General features: G+C 38.5%; 1 protein-coding gene across 1 annotated transcript; it reads left to right on the top strand.

Annotated features, from left to right (window-relative positions):
- The first annotated feature begins 1250 nt into the window (after positions 1-1250).
- On the top strand, positions 1251-19642 carry plppr4a (phospholipid phosphatase related 4a). Its single transcript, XM_057334819.1, has 7 exons — positions 1251-1701; positions 8132-8317; positions 11258-11387; positions 11857-12052; positions 13724-13781; positions 13917-14090; positions 14590-19642. The coding sequence occupies exons 1-7, from the start codon at positions 1624-1626 to the stop codon at positions 16105-16107; spliced, it is 2340 nt and encodes a 779-aa protein (XP_057190802.1). The 5' UTR covers positions 1251-1623; the 3' UTR covers positions 16108-19642.
- Positions 19643-24346: the final 4704 nt, after the last annotated feature.

Below are 24346 nucleotides of genomic sequence, written 5' to 3'. Positions count from 1 at the left end.
AGTATCAGTCCAATACCGTACGCATATGCACTTAACCGAGGCTGTGTCCGAAATAGCCCCCATGCCCTAATATAGTGCACTAATTGAGGGGACATCAATTTTTAGTGGTGTCCGAATTCATAGTGGACATTATTGAGTGCACTCATTCAATCCCATGATGCATCATAATAACGAGTGTCCTACCGATGTACACCGCGATTTCGGACACAGCCTGAGTTCCTCGTGCTACATGAACTTCAAAAAGATGGCTGAATCCGAAAATCCCATACTCAATGAGTACTAGGTTACGGTGGCCGGGAAGTGCAAAACAAAACTAAAATCGCAAAACTAAAAACAAATCTAAAAGCAAAATAAAAAAATCCAAAATCAAAATGACAAATCTGAAAACGCAATATCAAATCTAAAAACAGAATAGCAAATCTTAAAACACAACAACAATTCGAGAAACAAAATAACAAGTCAGAAACCACATCGACAAGTCAGAAAGCAAAACGACAAGTCAGAAAACACAATGACAAATCAGTCAAACCGAAAAAGGTAGGTATTTTGTTGAAATGGGTTAGCTACTGCTGATTGGATGAAACCAAGTAAAGGATGACAGAATTTTCATTTTTTTGGTGAGCTGTTTCTTTAAGGCGCAATATTATTAATTATTAAGTTAATGGATTTCAGGAGAGAAGTGTTCAGGGAGAAAATATGATTTACTCAGCACAGAACTGAAAGAAAAGTGGCAGTCTTTAATTCATCCCGTCATATATGACAGAAAGTCAAAGACTTTATGTGGAGTTTGTGTGCTGTTTTTAACTAAGATTTTTGTAATCAGTTTAAATAAACCCACTTAGTTATGAAATATCCACTAGATGGTGTATGCGTCCACCGAAACAGTAGGCTCTGGGAACAGAACAGAGTTTATAACGGGTTATTATCACTACCAGTTCATTAATTGTCAGTTTGGAAGGATTTGGGATTTTTAGGACAATCTCCTAGTTATGCTGAAAAAAGCAGATGAACGAGCAAAGACATCTCGTCAATTTCAGATACAGACTGATTAATTCATGCACAATGCTGTATTTATTCTTAATGTATTATTATTAAAAATACTTGTAAATTCATATAGGCTAGCACACATTATTATGAATTAGCTATCTGTATGTCAAATAACAATTTTATAAAAGCGAATCATTTATCAAAACCATATGGTATATTTCGAACAGTTAGATATATTAGAAACCCCCCACCATACACACGTGCGCGCGCTTTGAGTGAAAATGGGTTTTTAGCACACCTCTGACGTCATTCGGTCAGCATTTTGCCTCTAATCGTATGCTTGAAGGCTGATTTTAAAACATTAATAGGTGGAAGACATCGCTAAAATCTTCATTACGACGTCCTCTGGGCACGGTGATTGTGTTGTCATGGTTTCTAAGGCATGATGGTATTAGCTATGAAGGAATGTAGCCTGGTTTGATACACCATCTATCCGTGCGTCTGTATCCGCAGTAAAAGCGCACTTGGGGATGGAGAAAGCGACTGCCTGAAGGCGCGCGATTACTTCTTATTTTTACACCGGTTGTACTTGTTCCTGTCTTTACATACACCGTTATAAAGGACTTACCGTTTATCATGTCTGCCAAGGAGAGACTCAAAGGCAAGATGACCAAAGACAGCGTTACCTTGCTGCCCTGCTTTTATTTCGTGGAGGTAAGTCAGTCTAATGAATGCATTGGCATACATTCGAATCATATCGAAATATATACTGTTGTTATGTCTCAAATCAGTACTAGAGAGTATGATCGTTATTCACGAAATGGTCACGTTCGCAACCACCCACAGGTTTAAAGCTGTAAATGGGTAATCCTTCTGCATGACTACACGCTAACTTTAAATACCGTACCTATGTACTTTTGGCTATGAGAAGGGCACTGTATGTGTACTATACCTAGTGTAAAATACTGCGAAATATATCATGCGTTAAATACGTGTTGGCTCGTGTGCGTCGTGTTGTCTGGTCTTGGCTTCGGCGAATAACACTTTTTCTGACAGGTTCTTTGACTATTAAATGGTGAAGACAATATGGCCTTCCCTTATTTCTGTTTTTAAATGGAGTATTACATTTAGGTCAAGGTGAAGCGAATCATGCACATGCTTATAAAATGGGTTCTGATGATAATATATGAAGGACATGCTGTCTCAGAATTAACATGGCATCATTAAATTTAACGTGGTGGGAATTTAGAATTATTAGTTAATAGATGATAGCCTATCTAAGGTGGTCAAGATATTAGACAGTATTTAGTAGTGATGTAATGATATCAGAATCTCACGGTACGGTAATACGTTGGTGTAATAACTGCGATACAATATTTGCGATATTTATAAAGACAAATGAAGACTTGGAAAAACGTGCCATAAGTGTTTAATAAACAATTATTGTACATTGCAATGATGTACAAATTAACCATGCCATATCCTGTCCTCTTTTCTATATCCTCTAATCATAACTGTTGCTTTGAGGTATGAGGTATAGTATGAAATATGTCAAATTACTTAAAACTCCCTCTTATAGAATAAAAAACTGCACCAGCTGGACCTTGACAGAGGTCATATCTATTATATTGTTTAACATTCTCTATGTTAAAGGCCCGGAAGACCTATCATTTCTTACAGTCATGTGACCACGATAACATTGAAACATTTTTGCTATTGTCTCAATAAAATGTAATAATAAAACTTGGACAGTCAGCAGGCAGATCAAATGGGGGTAGGGGTTTTAATTACTGTAATTAACCTCTTCTAAAATGGGGAGAGCGTTTTCAGAATGAAAGCCATTGCTGTCTAAACTGCTTCCCTTGATAGTGCATTCAACAGATTTTACCACAGTATGCATAATACTCCTAACACAAACAGAATACACACCATAATATTGATAGTATTGTTACATTCCTATAGCACTGGTCACTGGTGTAATGGAGATGCTGGCAGGCCTTAATCTGTCATGTGTCTGGATTCATTTTAAAGCAACAAATCTGATTTTTTTCATGAATTTGAAAGAATATAAGCATGTTTGTGTAGCATGGCCATGAACTATAGATATTTATTTTCTAACACTATGTAAGATCATCGAGAAACAAAGATATACTGTAATGAATTACTGAAAGCTGTATCTAGCACACTTCTTGTAGCAAAATTTGTGAGTCTGTTCCAGGTCTGCTTGAATGTGAAAATGTAATGATTGACACAAGACTTTGATCAAATATGTTTTTTGAAAAAGGGCTAAACAATGTATTAATTCAGTTTTACGTGTTGTTTGTCTTATGGCATTGATGAAGAATACGGATATTGCAAGACAATTGTTTTCATCCTTTTCTGTAAACAGCTTTAAAAGTAATTATATGTTTCTGTCAACAGAAGGAAATAGTTGCTTTTTTTGTCAGATCAGACAGTATACTAAAAATAAAACTAGCTGTGCAAAACTAAAATTCATATGTTCTCAAGTATGACCTGATTGCCTGAGTTGCCTCCAAAGACCTTTCGTTCCTGAACTGAGAATGAATTAAAATGGAGTAATTTAATCTATTTCACTTCACTAGTTTCACTTCAATTAACTTCAGTGGTTCGCTTAAACAATTTAGCTAATAGAATGGCAGGGGGAGTAATAACATGTCCTCCCACCAAAAAAGCCATGCCATTTTAATGGCAAACTTAATGGCTAATTTACAATATGTTGCTGACAGGTCTTTTATTTTCAAAGTGGTGTCTGGTTTTTAAAATACACAGAGTTTCCACAATTAATGACGTGAACCACAACTGTTGCTCAGTCAGGGTCAGGGACAAATCTTTTGGGCTTTAAATGTATCCTTTTAGACATTTGCGAATGCAATGTTTTCTTTTGGTAATAGTTGTTGAAATAATTGTGAGACATTTACTGTATACAATATATTGTTTTTATATAAGAAAAAAGATAGGATACATGTTGTTATGGTGTTTTGGGATTAAAGGGTAGTTTGCACATAGGTTGCCTTTAAGTTATTTGGATATATAAACATGAAAAAGTTTTAAGACACCTTCCACAGAAAGTTACTGTTGACCATCTGACCATTAGATTTTGAAACTGCCGTCAATTTTGTTTGTGTTAGGAGTATTATGCATACTGTTGAATGCACTATCAAGGGAAGCAGTTTAGACAGCAATGGCTTTCATTCTGAAAACGCTCTCCCCGTTTTATAAGAGGTTAATTACAGTAATTAAAACCCCTACCCCCATTTGATCTGCCTGCTGACTGTCCAAGTTTTATTACTATTCACTACTATAGCACATTTCCACTTTGCACAGCTCAGGGTATATTTCGTCCTGGGAGTTAGCCTACCATGCTAAATGGTAGTGAATCACTACACCGATTTTAGAAAATTTAAGCAGTTCTATGTATATTCACCTGAGAAAAACTTTCATTCTCTCGTAATGACACATCTTCAGGTCAACCTTAGTATGACCCCACTACCTTGGAAAGCAAGAAAAGCTCAAGGCTGTGACTCCAGCATAGTTTGATCCAAACCCTCATTATATCAGTATATGGAGCTCATAGACCATAACACACTGATCATAACATAATGAAGCAGCTAGCACATTTATTGTGCAAGGCTTGAGGCTCTAAAAGGTTTTAAGAAGCAAGTACACATCTCTTAGTGCTCTCTACCTATGACAAAACACGGGGGCATTTTCTCCAATGAGGAAGTAAGGTTGTGCCTTCCGAAAAATGTAAAAAATAAAATGAAAAATGAAGTCAAATTGCCTTTACAGCACACTTTGTCTAAAGCATTGATTCCAAAGCAGGTACTGTATACAAATACCCAAATGCTACTGGGAAAGATTTGGATTCATTTTATACATGCAGTATAAGGCCCGATTCACATTTCGCGTCTAAAACTGCGCAGAAAACGCGAGCTGCACTGCGTTCTCCTTTTTTTGCAAAGCGCCTGGACTTTGCGCTCTCCTGGCGTCTGTCGTCGCTAAGCAGCCATGGGCCACGATAGCCGTTGAGACGAGGAGGTATAAACAAAAGATATATGGATTATATGCACTGAAAATACCTTGCAATAACTCTGCTACTAGATTTAGTTATGCTGTGATCATCTGTGTCTCCATTTTCATTGAGCTTGTCTATATTGGCTGGTTGGTTCTTGTCACATGACCTGCGGTGCGCTTGCAGCTTTCTGAAAAATTGAGATTTTTTCATCTCGATGCGGCATTTAAAATAACGAATATGCGTGCGGAAAAGACGTGAAATGTGAATCAGGTTTTTTTTGCGGTTAACTTTTTTAAATTGTTGACATGAGTTTTTTGGGGGGTTGGTTATAATTACACTTGTAGCATGTAAAATGTTTTTTAGACTTGTTCTGGCACAGTATGTCTTTTATTTTAAAGTTCTGGTTGAGTGATTAATCTTGTCTTACCTCTTGTGTTTTTACCTAATTGTGTACAGTCGTTTCAAATTTGTTCATTCTGCATTTTCTCAGCACTTGTGTTGTCCATTTTGTATTCTTTTTTTTAAAGTTTTAAATGGTGTGTTTGTGATTTGGCACATAATCAGTTATGTTGTTTTTTTCTGTATCTGTTTGTCTACTCTTCTCCAACTCACCTGAGCCTCTTTGTTACAATATGCGAATCAGTGCTGTAGTACTTGAGTCCGGACTTGGACTTGAGTCCGGACTCGAGACGTTTTTCTGTAGTCTCGGTCTCGGACTTGTCTTGGACTTGTTGGTTTCTGCACTCGGACTTGGTCATTGGACTCGCCAAATGTTCTAGATGGTCTCAACCGAGTCCGATGATTTTTTTCTCCTTCCAAACAAAACCATTGATGAAGCATATGTATATGTTTGTTTTAGTTGGACTTTTGAGTTTCATTAAGTTAATTCTCTTTCCTCTTGGTGTAAGTTACTTTTTGTGACTAAGATAAAGATAAGATACTGTGATACTAAGACACTGTGCCAAATTAAACCAAAAGTTTTCCTGACATCAACACTCATCATTCAAACCTCAACAATGGTGACAATCATCAAACTAATTCAGATAAACAGATGAACTGCAATGTATGCTGGGAGTCATCAATGAGTTTTGTACTATGATATTACCCAGTATGCCTTGCAGCATGAAGCTTTCTTTTGTTGATTGTCACTATTGTTGAGTTTCATACACTGATTCTTGATGTCTGATTGATTCACCAATTTAAAGTTTTTGTGTTTGTGTGTATTCTCTGTCAATTCAAAGCAGTATAATATAATAAGCCATACCACTGCTTTAATCTCACACTGTAGTATCACACAAAACTCATAAATCAATAACACAATGCACCCATGAGCAATTATTTAGGTAACTGCACAAAGACTAAAATCATTATCACCTGATCCCAATGGATCTTAGTTTTCATTGCCTCAACAATTGTATTTTAGCACACTGTTATAACAGACAATGAGAACCTAACGTTAAAACACAAGAATCAAGAACCCAACTAAAGCAAATACTGATCACAATAATGATGGTTTGTTGAAACGTCTACATTTTTTCAACATTAATTGCGACGTGGCAAAAGAAATATACTAAAGTTTGACTCATTCAGACAAATCCGCAGACCTACTGTGAACATACTAGACTGGCATTATTACTATACCTAACACTATGTATTGCTTTTTTACAGGAAAGTTTAAACTTTTCAGTGCTTGGAGATATTAACATGTGCCAAAAGTGAACTGCTGCCTAGGCACACTGTCATAACCCCTCCTCTCATTTCAGCTTTTCTTCATTATATCGCCAGTGATGTTTACTTTTAAATTTAATTTATTAATTCAGTGCATCATCGCCAAACTTCTCTCTCTTACTATGAGTTGTAGGTAATATCAGCTGTAAAGAGTGTTTATTGATCTGCACTTTTAATTTCCAACAGAAATGGTGGACCATCTGGGTACTTTAACTCATTTCGAAATACTACAAACTGGAACATACAACGTGCCTGCGTGCATACTACAAAAAAGACCAGCCAGCCTAGGCCTGGTTTTGCTTCACTTATTTTTGTCTAATCAACCCACAGCTCAGTGAATATCCCTTCAACACTACCAAACCTTTACCAGTGTCATTAATATAATTAAAAAGACCATTATTGCAATGATTGAATTAAACTAAAAACTGCTATGATTGAAAAGCAGACTCATCACATCTCCTCCTGGCTCTCTCTTTAATAGGAGAAATGTATGGAATATGTTTTTATACCAATACAATTTTGATAGCTTGGGGAGAAATCACATTTAATCTTGCTCTCACTGTTACAGAAATAATTCTGACTGTACATATAATATTCACATCAGGGTTGTCAAGTCCACCTTTGTCGAGTCCAAGACCAGGACTAGTCGAGACCGAGTCAAGACCGAGTCTAAAGAGGTTCGAGTCCAAGTCAAGACCGAGTCCAAATGAGACGGTCAAGACAGAGACAGAAAAAAGGATCAAATTAGGTCATTTTATTCACTTTAGGTAAAGAAATTTCACCAAAGTCACATAAAGCAGAACTTCAGATTTTCTGTCTTTTTATTGTAGTGTAGGGCTGCCAATGGAAAATGTTCCCACTCTCAGCTTGTTGACTTGTCAGTGTTAATTGCATTGAATCAACATCGCTTTTGCAACCTGAACACAACATTCTGAGAAAAGCAGCATTTTGTGAGCAAGGCACAACATTCCTTTTTTAGCATCCACATACTCGTAGCTCAGTAAATCAAAGCAGCTTCTCTATGACACCTGTGGTGTTACTGAGGATTTTATGACTAATGGTCTGAAAAGGTGACTATTATACACTGTAATAACTGAGCAGCTGTTATAGTAACAGATACATTTACACAATGTGTTTTAGTGTATTATTGTAGTTACTTTTAAAACATCAAATGACATAAACATCCACTTTGGTGTGATTTAGTTTCATTGTATAGCGCGTTTCATACATAAATATCTTAGATAGAAAAACCCAAAGCCTAGAGATTGTCCATAAGTCCATCATGTACCATTTGATCAAGATCATTTTGTTGTTGTTCTCAACAGGTTTTAGTACTTGTCCCATCTAATGTGTCGTATCACCTCTGCTTTCTCTCCACAGCTCCCAATTCTGATGTCCTCAGTGGTCAGTTTGTATTTCCTGGAGTTGACGGACATTTTTAAGCCTGTGCGAACAGGCTACAGCTGCAATGACCGCAGTCTCAGCATGCCTTACATTGAGCCCACTAAAGAGGCCGTTCCCTTTCTGATGCTCTTCAGTCTGGCTTTTGCAGGGCCGGCAGCAACGGTGAGCACCTGAGGGCCACTCTTAACTTTTATTTAGTCTGGAGGGCACAGCTGACCTATACTCAGATGTTGTGTCAAACATCAAACACTGTGCCAGAATAAATCTACAAGTGTCCAGAAATCCTGTTTAAAAACAGCATTATTGTGGCAAATCCACTTTGTTTTTTGGAAATTAATGTTAAGTTTGGGTTTCGCAGTTGCAATTCATAGTCTCTATCTTTCCCTTTCTTTTTCTTGTTTTTTTTGTGTGCAATGCTCTTTGCAGTAGGTGACAAGGCACTCTGGTCATGTTATGAGTGTTATAGGTGATGAACTTAAAAATGTAATCATTTCACTAAACTGTTGTCTTGGCCAAAAGAATTCACAATATTCAGTTTTTTATCTTTTAGGCTAATGAATCACACTCAAAATACAAGTGTAGGGAGGCAAAGAGAGCGAGAGTTTGTTACCACTGTGACTATCAAGGCAAAAATTTAAATGGTTGCTAAATTATTCACGATATTATCATATGTGTACTAACACCGTATCGCTAATCGTTTTTTAATATCACAGTTACTGTGATATCTCTAGTCTATATACACAACCAGTCAAAAGAATGGATGAACCTAATCATTCTTTAGCAATGATATTTTACACATAATACATATGTTTACACAAGTAATAGGAAAAATAATCAATGTAAGAAAATTGAAAGTATGGGATTTATGTAGGAACTATAAAAATCCTTTTTACAGCAAATCAATACTGTCTTAATATTATAACTTCTTCAAAGTAACCACATGCTTGTAGCGCTGCATTTAGTACTCTGGATATTCTCTCAACTGACATCATGAGGTATTCTCTTGAGATGCCTTTTTACCATATTAAAGCTTTATCAAAGTATACTAGGAGATTGTTGAATGTTTTGTGTATATTAATGTATCACAGTATCTTGTTTTTGAGCATAATGCCCTGTTCACACTATAAGCGACATGATCCCATTCATTTTAATGGAGAACTGGCGACTTCCGGTGACACGAACAACAGCAACCATTGCAGACCAGATGTCTAGCGATGCGACAAAGTTGAGAAATGTTTAACTTTATGCAAATGAGTTGTGTCTTTTGGGAGCGACAGCCAATAGGAGAGAAGATGAGAGCTAACGTGATTCTTCTCCTCACAGCTCCTGCAGTGAGCATCACTGGTAGTTGGACCTACAGTAGCGCTTCTAATGTGAACAGGGCATTAGACTAGAGCTGTAATCGAGCCTTAAAAGTTAGGCCCGGCAGTGCCCGAGCCCGACAAGTACATTTTGATTGACAGCTTTTTAAAAGCCCGAACCCGTTTACAGCCCGACATTAGGCTATTCAAATGTGCGCACGCACACAGCTTTTGTCAAGAATGCGTCATTTATACATGTTTTAACATAATTTATTAATGACTAACGTAGGCTATAGGCCACTTGGAAGTTGGAACAAAGAAATAAAATAAGTCCTCTGTAACATTGTAACATATCACATATCCCACTGGCTCATTATTCTCATTATGCACATGGTCAAAACTTTTCCTCACCTCAGACTTTACTTTAGTTGCTGGTGCAACCAAAATCACTTGATCACTTGGCTGTTGCGGTGCATTACACGTAAAAACTGTTTATTCCTATGACTAAAAATGTCACTTGTTCATTGGTTTACGCGTTTTTGTGTTTGGACACTGAATGCACAAGCAAGCAACTTTTTAAATACTGACCGTGTTTCTGAAGTCGCAGGGCTCTCCTTCCGCAAATATAACTTACGAGTGTGAGGAACGGGAGATGGTGAGAAAACTTTTAGTTTTAGATGTTAATTTCCCCTAAACAATACACACCTTCCGCAAGCATTTCTTAATTTCTTCCCAAAAGTGGTGGGGACATGTCCCACCTGTCACACCCGCAAATTACGCCTATGCTGTCTGCACAGATAGTAGAAATTTTACCAAGGCCTTATTTTCACCTGAAGTTTGAATTTGTACTTTTTAGTCATGTAAGAAATGGGTCACTGGGTCACAGCTGCTGATACTTAACAGTACACTACAGTATACTGTATATTCACAATGGCTTTCAAAATTGTGTTGGTCTCATATGCTATAATGCCTCTTTTTACTTACCAGAGAACAGATTCAATTCATGTTTAATGACATGTATGTGTGCATTTGCAAGATGGCTGTGCTCATTTAGAAACTATTTCTATAGCCTTCTTATACATCAACTGGAAGAGCAACATCTAGGTCATGGGTTTCATTTACAGGGAATACTGATACCTTAGTTTTGCAGAAAAACATAAATACAAATGTCCACCTCAACCCAAACACGTGAGTCACGAAATTGACTTTTGACTCGCATCCATTTATTTGACAACACAACTGCCTCGATTGCCAAAGAATGTTTCACCCAAATCACGTTTTCGAGCATAAATATGAGCATTATCACAAAGCCTGTGTTAGCAGGTGCTGTGTGAATGTGTGTCCTGCTGGTAGCTCCAGCTGTTATGGTAGCGCCCATGTTGCACTTGACTGTAGGTGGATAGCAAGTGTGATCTCAGAGGGATATAATCACATACTCTTTTTTTTCTCTATTTCTCACTGTCTTTCTCTCCCATCATCCTCAGCAGATGCAGCACAAGCATGGGTGTCTGTTTTTTATTTACATAGCATTAATAGTTTGTCCCTTGCAGTAATTAAAGTCAGGGTAACTTTCAAAACATCTTCCTCCCTGCATTCTTTTTGAGAGCTTTGGATGAAATCCTTCCCATATGGCTTTGAATGACTGGATGGATAGGACAGATTATTATAATTACAGTAATGGAGTTGATGTGTCAGTGATTTTATTAGATTGACCCCCGGAGGCCACTAGAAGGGAGGTTGGTGATGATGTGTATGTGTTTGCTGTATGTTTGTGTAAACACAGCTGACCATCTTCCCACAGATTATGATTGGGGAAGGAATCCTATACTGCTGTCTGGCCAGAAGAAATCTTGCTATCAAAACAGAGGCAAACATAAATGCCGCCGGCTGCAATTTCAACTCGTACATCCGGCGGGCTGTGAGATTTGTTGGTGGGTGTATATTCTACCCTATATAAAAAGCCATATATCCTGGAGAAATAGTGTGTTTAAAATATACTCCTGAACCTGACTCATTTTTTCTGTTTTGTAGTAGTTTAAAATGCTCTCTTGTATATGAGGTCTGATATTAATAATGAAAGCTCAGTCTATTTTATCACGGGCTTATGAAGTCTTCTCGCTACTTATGGAATCTATTATTTGCATTTGTTCAGTGAGTGAGAAAATGCTGTGTGTTTGTGTATGTGTGTGTCGGGGGAGATTACCTGCAATGGCCCCCAGCAGGAAACCAGCTTAATAAACCGCAACTTAATAATATTTTAATGAAAGTCTAAAAAAGCAAAGCGGTTTGTATAAGGGTTAGGTTTAGTGGATAATAACAGTATGAAAACGATCTATGTAAATGTCAATTCCTGGTAATGCAACGAATACCAATGTGTGCATGTGTGTTTCTTGTTATCAGGGGTTCATGTGTTTGGCCTGTGCATCACAGCACTCATCACAGACATTATCCAGTTGTCCACAGGATACCACGCCCCTTACTTCCTCACTGTGTGCAAGCCCAATTACACCATCCTCAACACTTCCTGTGATGAGAACTCTTTCATTGTGGAAGACATCTGCTCTGGGCCTGATCCAGCCGCCATCAACACTGGCAGGTTAGAGACCCTGCGTTTTGTTATTCAACTAACCATTTTTGTTTGTGATGTACGTAGTCTATCCGAGTTTTAGATTGTGTGATTAATGTGATTGACAGGACAATTAACCAATGACAGCGTTATCTCATATGACAACAACAGAATTTTAATGTTACCTTTCATGACATCCCTACATGGCTGGCTTGCAGACTGTGCTTATTTTTGTTAGATTACTTTTGTTAAATGTTTTCTCTTTTGTAGGTCACTTTGCCAAATGAGTAAATGTTTGACAAATTTACCGTGCATGTGTCCTATTGTGTGACTGCAAAAATTGTAGAAAACGAACTATTAATAAAATATGATTTTATTTTATTAATATCTATATTTATAATATAAAATAGCATGAGAGAGATTTATCTTCACTGTAAGTTTTTTCTAAATTTTTCCTGTCAAACCATAGGACACACGTGCGGTTTATTTGTCAACTTCCCAAATGTAAATGCCATGTTCATGCCTTACAGAATGCAACTGTAATGTATTAATGCTGTGCTGTCAATCATTTTCAACCAGCTTTACATACAGTATAGGTCTGATGCGATTCATATATAATTTACATAAATGTGCATGCAGCCGAATGAACATGGCATTAGTTCTCTGGCACATGGTGTTCCTGTAAAACCCACACAGAGTTCAATCCTGGTGCTGTGCTCACAACCCGGCTGCCCATTCCTGCACACCCACACGTAACCATTTGTTCAGCTCTGCCTTTCAATCATCCAAACATTTCATATGCTGTCAACGGCCCCAATTATAGCTACTTTTTGTACGGCATTTTGAATGGCGTAAAATTATACGTAGAGGGGTAGTTATGGTACATGTGTACCTGAGGACTAATGTCTCTTTGACGTATGTTAAAATATGTTGAAATTTTAATATTTGGTTTTGTCATCCATAACGTTTCTGGCAGACTGTCTGTAGTCAGGGTCCAAAAATAACAGTTGTCAAGCATTAAATGTAAAAGCTTGAGTCTATGGATTACTCACCAACTGCAACACAATAGTGAAAGAGTCATAGTCTGATTGCTAATATAAGGGGCGTGACTGAAGACATACAACTATCTAGTAAAGAAAACTTTTGTCAACATTTGCCACATTTCGCTGGAGACAGGCTCCTTTAGAATATGGTGCTGCAATGGACACAATGACCTGTCGCTGTCAGGTGCAAACCTTGTATTCTTATTGGTCACCCTTGTTTGTCTGTGGGTTTTGCAGATATTTAACAAAATGAAAATAATTTAAAACAACTTGTCATCTGTGTATTCTTAAAATAATTGCAACTTTGTTGTCAAAGTTTTTCCTGAAAAGTAGCTGCTGATACAAGGTTTGCACCTTACAGCAATAATGTTTAATCAAAATAATGCACATTATGGTTTTATGTCTGGTACAAATATGTGCTGTGTAACTATATATGTATTGTGTATAGCTGGTGTAATCTTGGCCCGGAGCAGGAGTGGCAACAGGTGAATTTTGGACCCTGGCTGTAGGTGTTTTTGCAAACTAAGGGGGTTTTGGCCCAGATCCTGATAGACACACTAAATAAACTGATGTATACTGTGGACATCATCTGAGAGTAAATATTCAGGGTCACAACAATATCTAATGATCTGACAAATCTGTCTGTCTCTCGTTGCAGGAAGTCCTTCCCGTCTCAGCATGCCACTCTGGCTGCCTTCTCGGCTGTGTACATCTCCGTAAGTAATCCGATCTACTTGTGGCACTTTTGACCCATGATACTGTGCATGCCAAATAACCCAACTGTCCTTAGCGTGGTTACTAAAACTTCAGTTAAAATGTGATCTCCTTTAATGAAAGTACTTTTCTTACAGATGTATTTTAATGCCACCCTGACTGACTCCTCTAAGCTCCTGAAGCCGCTCTTGGTTTTCTCCTTTATCATCTGTGGCATTATCTGCGGCCTGACTCGCATCATTCAGTTCAAGAACCATGCGGTGGATGTTTACTGTGGCTTTCTCATTGGTGGGGGCATAGCTGTCTACCTGGTGAGTCCTGCTGTCACAGATATTGTACAAATTAACTTCACAATCCAGTGAAAGCGTCAGATTGTTCTATCAAACTTGACAGAAGAATCATGTGAAGTCAGTGAGGAGCAAAGACAATGCCGTTTTAATAGGTAAAAATAGCTCACACATTCAAATCCCTCCTGGCTTCTGTTCTACTCTCCACCCACACACACCCTCAAATCCCTCCCACTGTTTCTTCTTCTCTCTTTCCTCCCTGCTCGATGTGCTCTGATGGCTTGAAACACTCCTGTTGAAAGCCTCCTTTAAATCCTCCTTTAAACAGCCATTCTTAACACTGGAAACAATGCCAAAACTCCTAAATTCTAAATTAATGCAGCGGAGTTAAATCAGTACATCAGGTCATTTTTTCATTGTTTGATTCGCATAATGTATATTAATCTGACTTTCTCAGGGTTTGTAATAATGACATCTGTTCATTCACGTTGAGGTAAATTTCTGACTTATCATTCTACCTCAGGGTCTGTATGCAGTCGGGAACTTCAAAACCAGTGAAGACACATCTCTAAAACCGCAGCATCCACGTCCAAATCAACACCAGAACCAACATCAGCATCAGCGTCAACCGCAACAACCACAACCTCCACCACAGCCCCAGCCGGTTGTGCCTCTGCCTGCCATGCGGGAGCCTCTGAGACCCCTACCCAACCTGAATACAGATCCACCACGCTTACTACCACCTAAGAGCCTTAGCATGAGGGAACGTCCCACCTCTGCACGCTCAGAGAGCATCCTGCTTCGCGGACCATCCCGAGACAGCTCCATGTCCTTGAAGAGGTCAAGCACAGAGGTGGAGTGCATCACGCCACCCAGCCCGCTCTGCAAAGAAAGCTTTGTGACGTTTAGCAACACACTGCCTCGCGTGCACTCGACAGGGGTCGAAGAACCCGTACCTCGCCGACACGCTGCCATCCACACTTCCATGGACTCCACGCGTTCCAAGCAGTTGCTCTCGCAGTGGAAAACCAAGAACGAGAGCCGCAAGATGTCACTGCAAGTGATGGAGGGGGAAGCCAGGCACTCGCCTCAACGCAACATGGAACTCCGTTGCAGTTCAGAGCCCTCCGCCGTGGGCTTGGATGGCGAGTTCCGCTGTGGGCCTCCCACGCAGTACATGAAACTTGCCGCCAGCTCTGTGCCGTTAGCCAATCATAACAATACAGGTGGCCTACCGGGTGGAGCCAGGGTATCTATCCAATCACGGCCCGGCTCCTCTCAACTGGTGCACATCCCTGAGGAGACTCAAGAGAACGTGTGCTTCTCCCCTCAGGAGGATGGTGGGGAGGTGAATGATTGTATGGGTGGGAATGCCCGCGCTAAATGGCTAAAGGTGGCAGAGAAAAGTTCCGCTTGCAGGAGTAACAGCCAGCCACGTATCATGCAGGTCATCGCTATGTCCAAGCAGCAGGGTATGCTGCACGGTAGTCCTAAAAGCGAGGCCAGTACGGTCAGCTGTACTGGCTCCATCCGCTACAAAGCCTTGATGGATCAGGAGCCTAATGCGGGCATCGTTCGAGTAGAAGCCCACCCTGAGAACAGGCCTGTGGTTAAACCGCCCTCCACAGATGGCAGCGGCTCCTGGAGGTGGAAGCCGCAGGAGCGCGGAAGCATCCGACAGTCCCTCGAGCTCAATGACCTCAACCGTGACTCTGAGAGTTGTGAGTCATTGAAAGATGGCTACAGCTCCATCGATGGCAATCGGAGCCTACCTGACATGACCAACCCGCATCACCCGCATTTCCACCATCACTACCACCAACAGAGTATCACCACCATCCGTGTCACACCAGTGGAAGGAAGCAGCGAAGCCACCTCTGAGACGCTCTCCACCACCTCCAGTCGAGACTCCACTCTACGCAGGAAAGGCAACATCATCCTGCTGCCCGACAGAGGACCAAGTCCTGACAACACCAGGAACCTGCCTCACTTTTTCAAACCTTCTCCTACACCTCCTCCCATTTTGACTTTCAAAGAGTGAAGAAAATCTCTTTCCCGACCGTTCCCAAGAGTTGCCTTGCTCTCTGAACTTTGAAGACTTTCTTTAAAGCTTTGTAGGACATTGAGTAGAGCCAGTCATTCTGAATATCTACATTCCCTGAATTTGACACACTTATACTCGCCAAACACCAATGCTGTGCATTTGCAGAGCACTCTCATGGTCTCTTGTTACTACTGCATTTAATAAGCACAAAATATGTAATTCTAGGCTGAAGGTGATTGTGTATCATTTTAAACAGTACTTGCATTAGCTTTGTTATCCCGTCCCTCGTTTTATTTGAATATGTCTGTTGTCTCATGGCAACGTGGGTGCTTACGAAAACATTTTCATACCACAACTTTGTAAATTTATATATATATATTTTCTCAGCATAACTATTTGTATACGCACTAAACCGCTCACATCTTTTCATTTCTTATGGCTGATAATTGTTTTCATTCGCTTGCAATGGAAATATTTAGCCTGGGGTTCGATCAGCCCTTAGTCGAATAGGAGAATGCTATTGTGATGGATGTTTACAGAGATGTTTTGTTTGGTGGGGTGGAGGCGGGGGCTTGTTTTACCATTTGCACTGTGTGTTTTGGTGACCATGAATGAGCTATTTCCCTTCAGACAGCTGAAAGCGCTCTTTGCTGGCATAGAGACAATACATTTCTGTAGACTCTTAAATGCTTTCAACATTATAATGCAGAGAACAATACATTGTTAAGACATTAATGTCGTAATGCCTTTTTGTATTATCCGATGAGTAGTGTTTTACTTATAGCTATTGATTTGCAAGCCCCTGTACGTTTTATTGAGCACAGTTATGATTGTGTTTTATGGCTTATTGCTGTATATATACAGCAATGTATTGTGAATCTTTTCCCCCCATTTAGCCTGACAGGATAGGGTTACGCAACCACTGAGGTACGTCCTCCTCTTCATTTGTAAGCGTGTAGGCATAAACAAATGACTTATACTCCAAACCACTGCACTTTGCAGAGAATTTCACAATATAAGAGCAATATGAGCCCCCCAAAGTACTATTGGGAATTCATTGCTTATTTTTTTAAACGTCTAAAAGATAGTATTCATATTCATAGAGTGCCTAAAAAAATTATAATATAGCTTTAGATAGTGATTAATTACATGTATTTTGCAGAAACTGTGCAAAACAAATAATACAGTTGTTGCTGTATTATGGTGCAGAATTGATAGTTGTCTTGGAGGGTGTACTTATTTTAAAGGGATAGTACACCCAAAAAAGAAAAATCTGTTATCATTTAACTTATTTTCTTCAGCAGAACAAAAGATATTTTGGAGAATGTTAGTAACCGAACAACGTATCTATTGACTTGCATTAGTTTTGTGACCATAAGTGAATGGGTACCATTCATTAAAATGACAAGAGGGTGAGTAAATGATGACAGAATTTTCTTTTTTGAAAATCACTTTAAATAAGCATCGACTGACTCTGGCAGTGCCTCTGCATGACAAGCGCTGCATAAACTAAGATGTTTAAATAAAATACCCAGAATAAACAATGTTAGGATTTGTCGTGTGAAATGTATTTCCAAACAGTTTTAAACTGTATTTGTATTTCTAGCACATTGTTTACATCCTTGCTAGGATCATCTTGTAATATTACCATAAAGATTGCCAAATATGAATGTATATTTAACAAAGTAATGGGTACGTTTAGCTTATTCATGTACAGTACCATTTATATGACGCTTTTCTTTTGAATTAAACCGTTTTTTGTTGATTATATATTTGATGTGTGAATCAGAACCAACAGTTTTATATATGCTTGTACAGTATAATTGTACCACACGTTATGGCTTTACAGTCCTTACATATGCATGGTGATTTACTACTGTAACTAAGAAATTTGTTTTTCTTTTCTTTTGTAAATGATATCTTTAATAGTGATGGGTGGTACAGTACCTTGGTTTATACTCAGAATCATTCTGTTGAATCAACTGAATTATCATGAAAACTTTGTACCCTGTAAATAGGTGTTTGTAACTTTGCCAGCAAACTTGTGTGATAGTTTCATTCAAGGAAGAAGTATACTGTTTAGATATGTGAGTGTCACAAAGATACTCGCTTTGTTAGTGCTTTTGTTCAGAGAAATGGCTTTTTGATTGAACATTTCAAACATATTGACAGATATTTGGAAGTTGCGCCTTTGTGGGGTTTTAATTAGCAGTGTATTTTGACTGAGGATGAAATGTCTTAATATATATTGAAATAAATGTTTGGTATGAGAGCCAAAACAAGCATTCCACACTGTCTTCTTACATGGTGTCTTAGAAGATCAAAAATGCACTGTTTTGCTTTTACAAATAATTCCACACAATGTTAAAAACTGCGATCCACTGTGATACCTTGCATTTACTATTACCTTGCGTTATGCCCCTTGGCACAGTTTTACACTGGGTACATAACGTTTTGGATAAAATACAAACCTCCAGGAAATCAAGTCAAAAGCAGGGAAAATGGGTCTGGTTAACATTGCTGAATCCAATCAGTGGGATTTAAGTAGGTCAGAAAGCTGACCTAAATCGAGGAAGAGATTCTTATGTTCCTTCATCTCACAGCCTCCCCTGAAGAGCAAAGGCAGTGTGTTGAAAGTGGAGACTAAGAGGCCAGTAGTGAATGAATAGGCTTGTAATGTACAGAGACAATAGTAACGAAGAAACCAAAGCAGATAAAATACTGATTGACAGTGCTGCAACTAGACACCTCTATATGGAGGCATCAATTGCTTTCAAGCATGGTCTTGTGTACATTATGTTATTGACTCCACCATAAAGGCAAGAGCCATTTCTCAGTAGGAACTGTAACATTAGCATTTAAATATCTTATCTGGCTAATACAAAAAAATACAGAGCATTTGTTCAACAAAGTAAGTCATGTCATTTCTTGATGTCCTTTCTTCCATGAATCTGTCACTTCAAACTTATCTGACAAAGTGAACCACACATTGTGTTTATTATGCTTGTGTGATCAGCAAGTAAGTTGGCAGAGAATAACATATCATACAAAGCATGCATCCACACACATTATTTGACAAAGTGGGTGAGGAACCTAGTTTTGTCACATTTACAACAGACAGTCTATAGTTCTCAGACAGCTTTTTATTGCTCCAGTAAATGTTTATAGGATTTTGATATGGCCCACTATTTCCTGTTATCTTTTTGACTGTCTTGCATTTCAAAGACTATGGATGGGCTTTTTTTGGTAGTAGAAATGATAAGACATTTGGATATGGTATTACCTTCAAGTCCAGTGTCTGTTGAATTTCAACAGAAACAAACCTGGAGTGACAAAGTCATCCAACAGCAATGTGAAAGACTGAGAGAATGCAAAGAAAGTTGTGAAAAAAATCAGGCTTTTCTTCATTATATACTTATTTTTGAACTGATCCTAAAATAGCCTACATGTAAAACATTAGTATTGTGTTGTTTAAACATGAATATGAACTTGTTTTCTTTGCATTATTCATATCTACAAACGTTTCGTCTTTTTTGTTATTTTGACCCTTTCAGTTTTTAGAAATAAATGCAAAAAAAAAGCATTTGTATTTCAAATTTGGGAGAAATGTTGTCAGTAGTTAACAGAATTGAAGACATGATCATTTTACAAAAAAGGTCTGAAGTAGCATTCAATCTATCAGTCAATTACAGTAATTGTCTAGAAATATAAACCTACATGAATTAAAGCTCTTGAACTGCTTGTTTTTTATGGGTAAACATCATGCCTTTGTTTTTAAGCTTGATTCCTAATTTGCACATTACATCAAAGATCTTGCAGTAAACATATGGCTTTTTCAGTTCCTCTTTTTGTTAATGTTGTAACCCAAATCCTACTTAAAATGAATGCTCCAAGCAATGTTTCTATGGAAAAGTCATAAGGTCTCCTCAGTGCTGGTTCATTTAAGGACCAACTGAAGACAGATGGAGGGGTCATCTGGCAAAGATTACGCATACACAAATCAGCTGCGGGGGGGAGAGACCGTCCAAGTTCATTTCATGGCTGTCAGGCATGACCTGTCAAGGTGATGTCAAGGTGAAAAACATTAGCTGCTCTTCTCTAACTAAGAATAACTCCCGAGCTGTACTAATACACTTTGCATTTTCTTGCCAATATGTCATGTTGCATTTCATGTAAATACTCTATAGTCTATATTCTATATGTGCAAAGTCTTTGACATTCGCACAGATCACCTGTTTCCCAGCATGCCATACAGTACAGAATAGGCTGTCCTTGACATAAGGCAAGGCAGCTGTCATCATTGCCAAGTCGGTCAATGATTCACCAGGCAGCGTTCCAGCATGAAGGAAACTGGTTCCAGACTTCAATGAACTATCACTTCGTGGCTAATGATCCAAAATGAATTCAGGTAAGCTTCACAGATTTATCTTTCAACCACTTTAGAAACTGTTCTTTCACACAAACCATTGGACCAAAAGCACAGGACTATATAAAATCACATATAGGCAGCGAATGACATCTATGTTGCTTTGAAAAAAAAAAACAGCTTGATATTAATGAACAGGAGGTAACGTAAACATTGGATTCAGGTGTCTTAATGCCTTCATATCTGCATATGTTCCCTGAGATGGCAGCATTTTTCAGGTTTCGGCCACAGCCATAATCACAATGTAGCTTTAATACTTTAACACACGTACCATTACCTAAGTCCATCCTACACATGCTGCAAAACACAGGAAATGATTGTGAACGTTATACCAGAAAACAATGCACGCACTCTGTCCTATTTAACCAGCACAGACGCTGAATATGTGAGGAAAGAACAGCAAGTTTGCCATCTCTGAGAGGTTGCCATGGCAACTCCGCAGCAGACTCAGGACGAAAAGTGTTTCCAATCAATGCTTTTTTCCCCCTAAGATGAGTGTGAGCACATTGTGTAGCCAGTGGCCTTGGCGGTGCTGCCTCTGAATATAAAAAATAACATGGGGTTTAGACACCATTCCTGCGTTCGTGTTTGAACCTCATTCAGACATCTTGAGGTTAGCAGAAGGACAGAACACCTACGTTCATCCTCATCCTTTCGCACATTGGAGCTGAAAATGTGTGTGTCTGTAGTTTTGTTCCAAACACCAGATTATGGTGCGATGCAAAAACAGAGGCAGGCGCATTAACCTGATCTTTTAATGGCCAGACCGTTATGTGAGCCTGGGGTTTAACCACAAAATATAACCCCCTCTGTAACTCAATGAGGAAATTGTATTTCTTTTTCCCGCAGAGATGTCCTTAATTTAATGGGAGACACAAAGAGCTACTTGGGAATATCAAAGATGTAAAGCTGTATTTGTGCGAAGAAGAACACAACTTAGAATGTAAATTAAGTCTTTTAGTATCATTGACTACCATGTGAAGCTAGGACAGAGACTGCACACTATAATGTAAAATGTAGCAAAATTTAGCACTTAGTTTAGATTTCTCTCCCTGGAATGCTGCACTAATTTATCGTTCATATTTATTTTTCATCTTTATGATCCCTCACAGCATGAGCGAATGAGCTGTTTTGCTAATGATGATTGTATTTCTTGTGTGCAGAATACTGTATGTGTCACAATGAGTCTCTGGATTCAAGTGCGAGTGCAAAAAGTTTATTAAGTAGTCACAAACGAGACAATAGGAAATAACAAGAGAATTCTCCAGCGGGTACACTCAGCTCACTCGGCAACTGCTCACTTGACCGAATCCAGTAATCCAGTAAATGTGGGTAATCCAACAAGCATGCAGAAGAACAGCCTGATCCAAGAGAACCTGAAACAGCAAGAGCTGACAGAGAGAAACAAGGTAACAACTCGACAACCACACAACATAAACGCCCGCTATATAAAGGGCAGTGCTAATTCGTGCTGCAGTACAAGGCTAATGAGCTGGCGGCAGGTTGCCGAGCAATGAACACACACACACACACACACACACACACACACACACACACACTAGGCAGAGACACAGAAATGAACCCACAGACCCATGAACCGTGACAGTATGATGATGGGACCTTGGCTAGTCGGGTACACTAAAAAATTCAGAAATGAATGCTTGCATGCCTTTTCCTATTTTCCTCCTCCTAACATTTTAGTGTTTAATGACACAGGTTTACCATTGAAAATACTAAAACCTTCCTCAAGTGTAGTGTGGTGGCAAGTTCACCTCAGAAAGATGCGAGACAGACCGACAAACCAACAAAGCATTCACGACATACTGAAGTCACGAAATGTAATCTATTTATTCGTGTTTATGGACACAAATTTCCCCTTTTTCATGTCACTCGACACGACTTTCAATCTAATGTATTTGAATATGAAGCATCTTTTATACGTATACAAAATAATCCAATGGGAATCCATACCTTTTTTATAAGGTAGCTCATTCACGTGAATTTGTACGCTCTAGTTCGTACGTTTTATTATGATTTGTGCTCCTGTGACATTAGGGCCTTTATCATTGCTTTGCCACCTCAGAAAATGTGTGCGTTTTAGCTCAATTGTGCCTTTGCGCCTGTGATATTAGCATTTGGTGTGGGGTAGGGGTTAGCTTAGCCGCCTTGTAAAATGTATTTGACTTTCCTTGATATCAAGTTATAAGTACATATGAAGAGTTTGGTTCCAAAACACTATAAATCCATTTAGATTAATTTGAGTAAAAATGTGTTTTCTTTACAAAGAAAATGGCAAGATGAAAAGTAAACCACTATTTTCTGTTTCAAAATTTCACATAGCATCTTTAGGTTCTAGTAACATAAAAAATTCAAATCCAGATTTTATTTATAAAATTTATTATAAAAACGGATAGTTTTTTCCCCAATGTTTTTGACAATGACAATGTTTTTTTCAAAATGCAATAAATCCATTGAATCAAAATAAAAGTTATTTTTCATATTGAAACTGTTGAAAATACACAACAAAGTGAGTTGATCCACATATGACAGCCTCTGAACTCAATACAATACTAATCTTATATACAGGCACTGGACTAAAAATACATTCAATCAGTCATCGCTCCTAAAATTAATTCAAAGGGTCATCTTTTTAATGCTATAAATTAGTGCCTCATCTTCTTAATCTCCTCACGTAAATGATTAGATTTCGATGGCTTACGTTTCTTCCCCACCGCAGAAACCAGCACAGGTTCATCAATGCCGCAAAATTATTCATTTTTTTGTTTGTTTTTGTTGAACACAAAGTACAAAGTAGATCAGGAAAAGTAGGATGCCGACCGTATTCAGAGCGCCGCCATTACTGAATGCATGGAATGGTGTGCTGTGATTGGTTGAGCGGATATATCGCATTCTGCAGAGAAGTGAGCGTATTTTGCGGTTTGGAAAGAAAAGGAAAAAACATTACAGAATAACACGGCGGATATCGCATTTTGCGTAAAATTAAAAAGTAACTTTTCAATACCGACCTGATACAATACTGATTTAGGCGCAAACTCATTTTTATTTATTTGGCGTTTATCGCGTTTTGGAGCCAAACTCTTCATATATGTTTATACACACGTATACACACGTGGTATGTATATTGAAAGTCGTGCCGACTGACACAAAAAAAGGAGGAAATTTGTGACACTTCATATATCTTCATGTTTGTTTCTGCACTGGCTTTCTATGTTGAAGAAAAATATATATCATGGATGCTGGTGGGTTGAAGTGATCTGGTTTTGTTGCTTGCAAAGACCTTGCAGCAGCTGAAAAACACAGCCTACCCCCTAATGGGAATGCACGTAACCGTTCAAAAGCAACACTGGCAAAAGCCCAGCTGGAATGTAGGAAGTTACACCTTGGTCTTGGCAAAGCTTGCATTTAGTGGTTAAATAACTTTTTTCTACAGATGCCCACAAAAACCCACAGGAGCTGCAATATCTTTGGAATAATTAACACTTTTTCTTCAACTAATTGTTGAAGGAATTACCTAAATGAACAGTCTCATTTTATATAATTGTCTAATTTTTATTTAATCAATTTAGTTTCATATCTCAATTTTATCTAATAGGCTACAATCAATACATGATATACGAATTGTTACATGTACCACCACTATTATGAATACACTTGGGACATACAATTCTCACTTCTTATGCAATGTGAGTTACTAGTTACTTATGCAATCTAGTTACTGCAATGGTATGATGGACAGGAAGTGAATGAGGTGGCACTGATCCTCTGAGACTGTGGGGGACCGATGAGACA

This window comes from Triplophysa rosa, linkage group LG5, assembly GCF_024868665.1.
Source record: "Triplophysa rosa linkage group LG5, Trosa_1v2, whole genome shotgun sequence".
Lineage (NCBI taxonomy): Eukaryota > Metazoa > Chordata > Actinopteri > Cypriniformes > Nemacheilidae > Triplophysa > Triplophysa rosa.
Note: the sequence above shows the minus strand (reverse complement) of the source record. Positions and strands in the feature narration are given on the sequence as shown.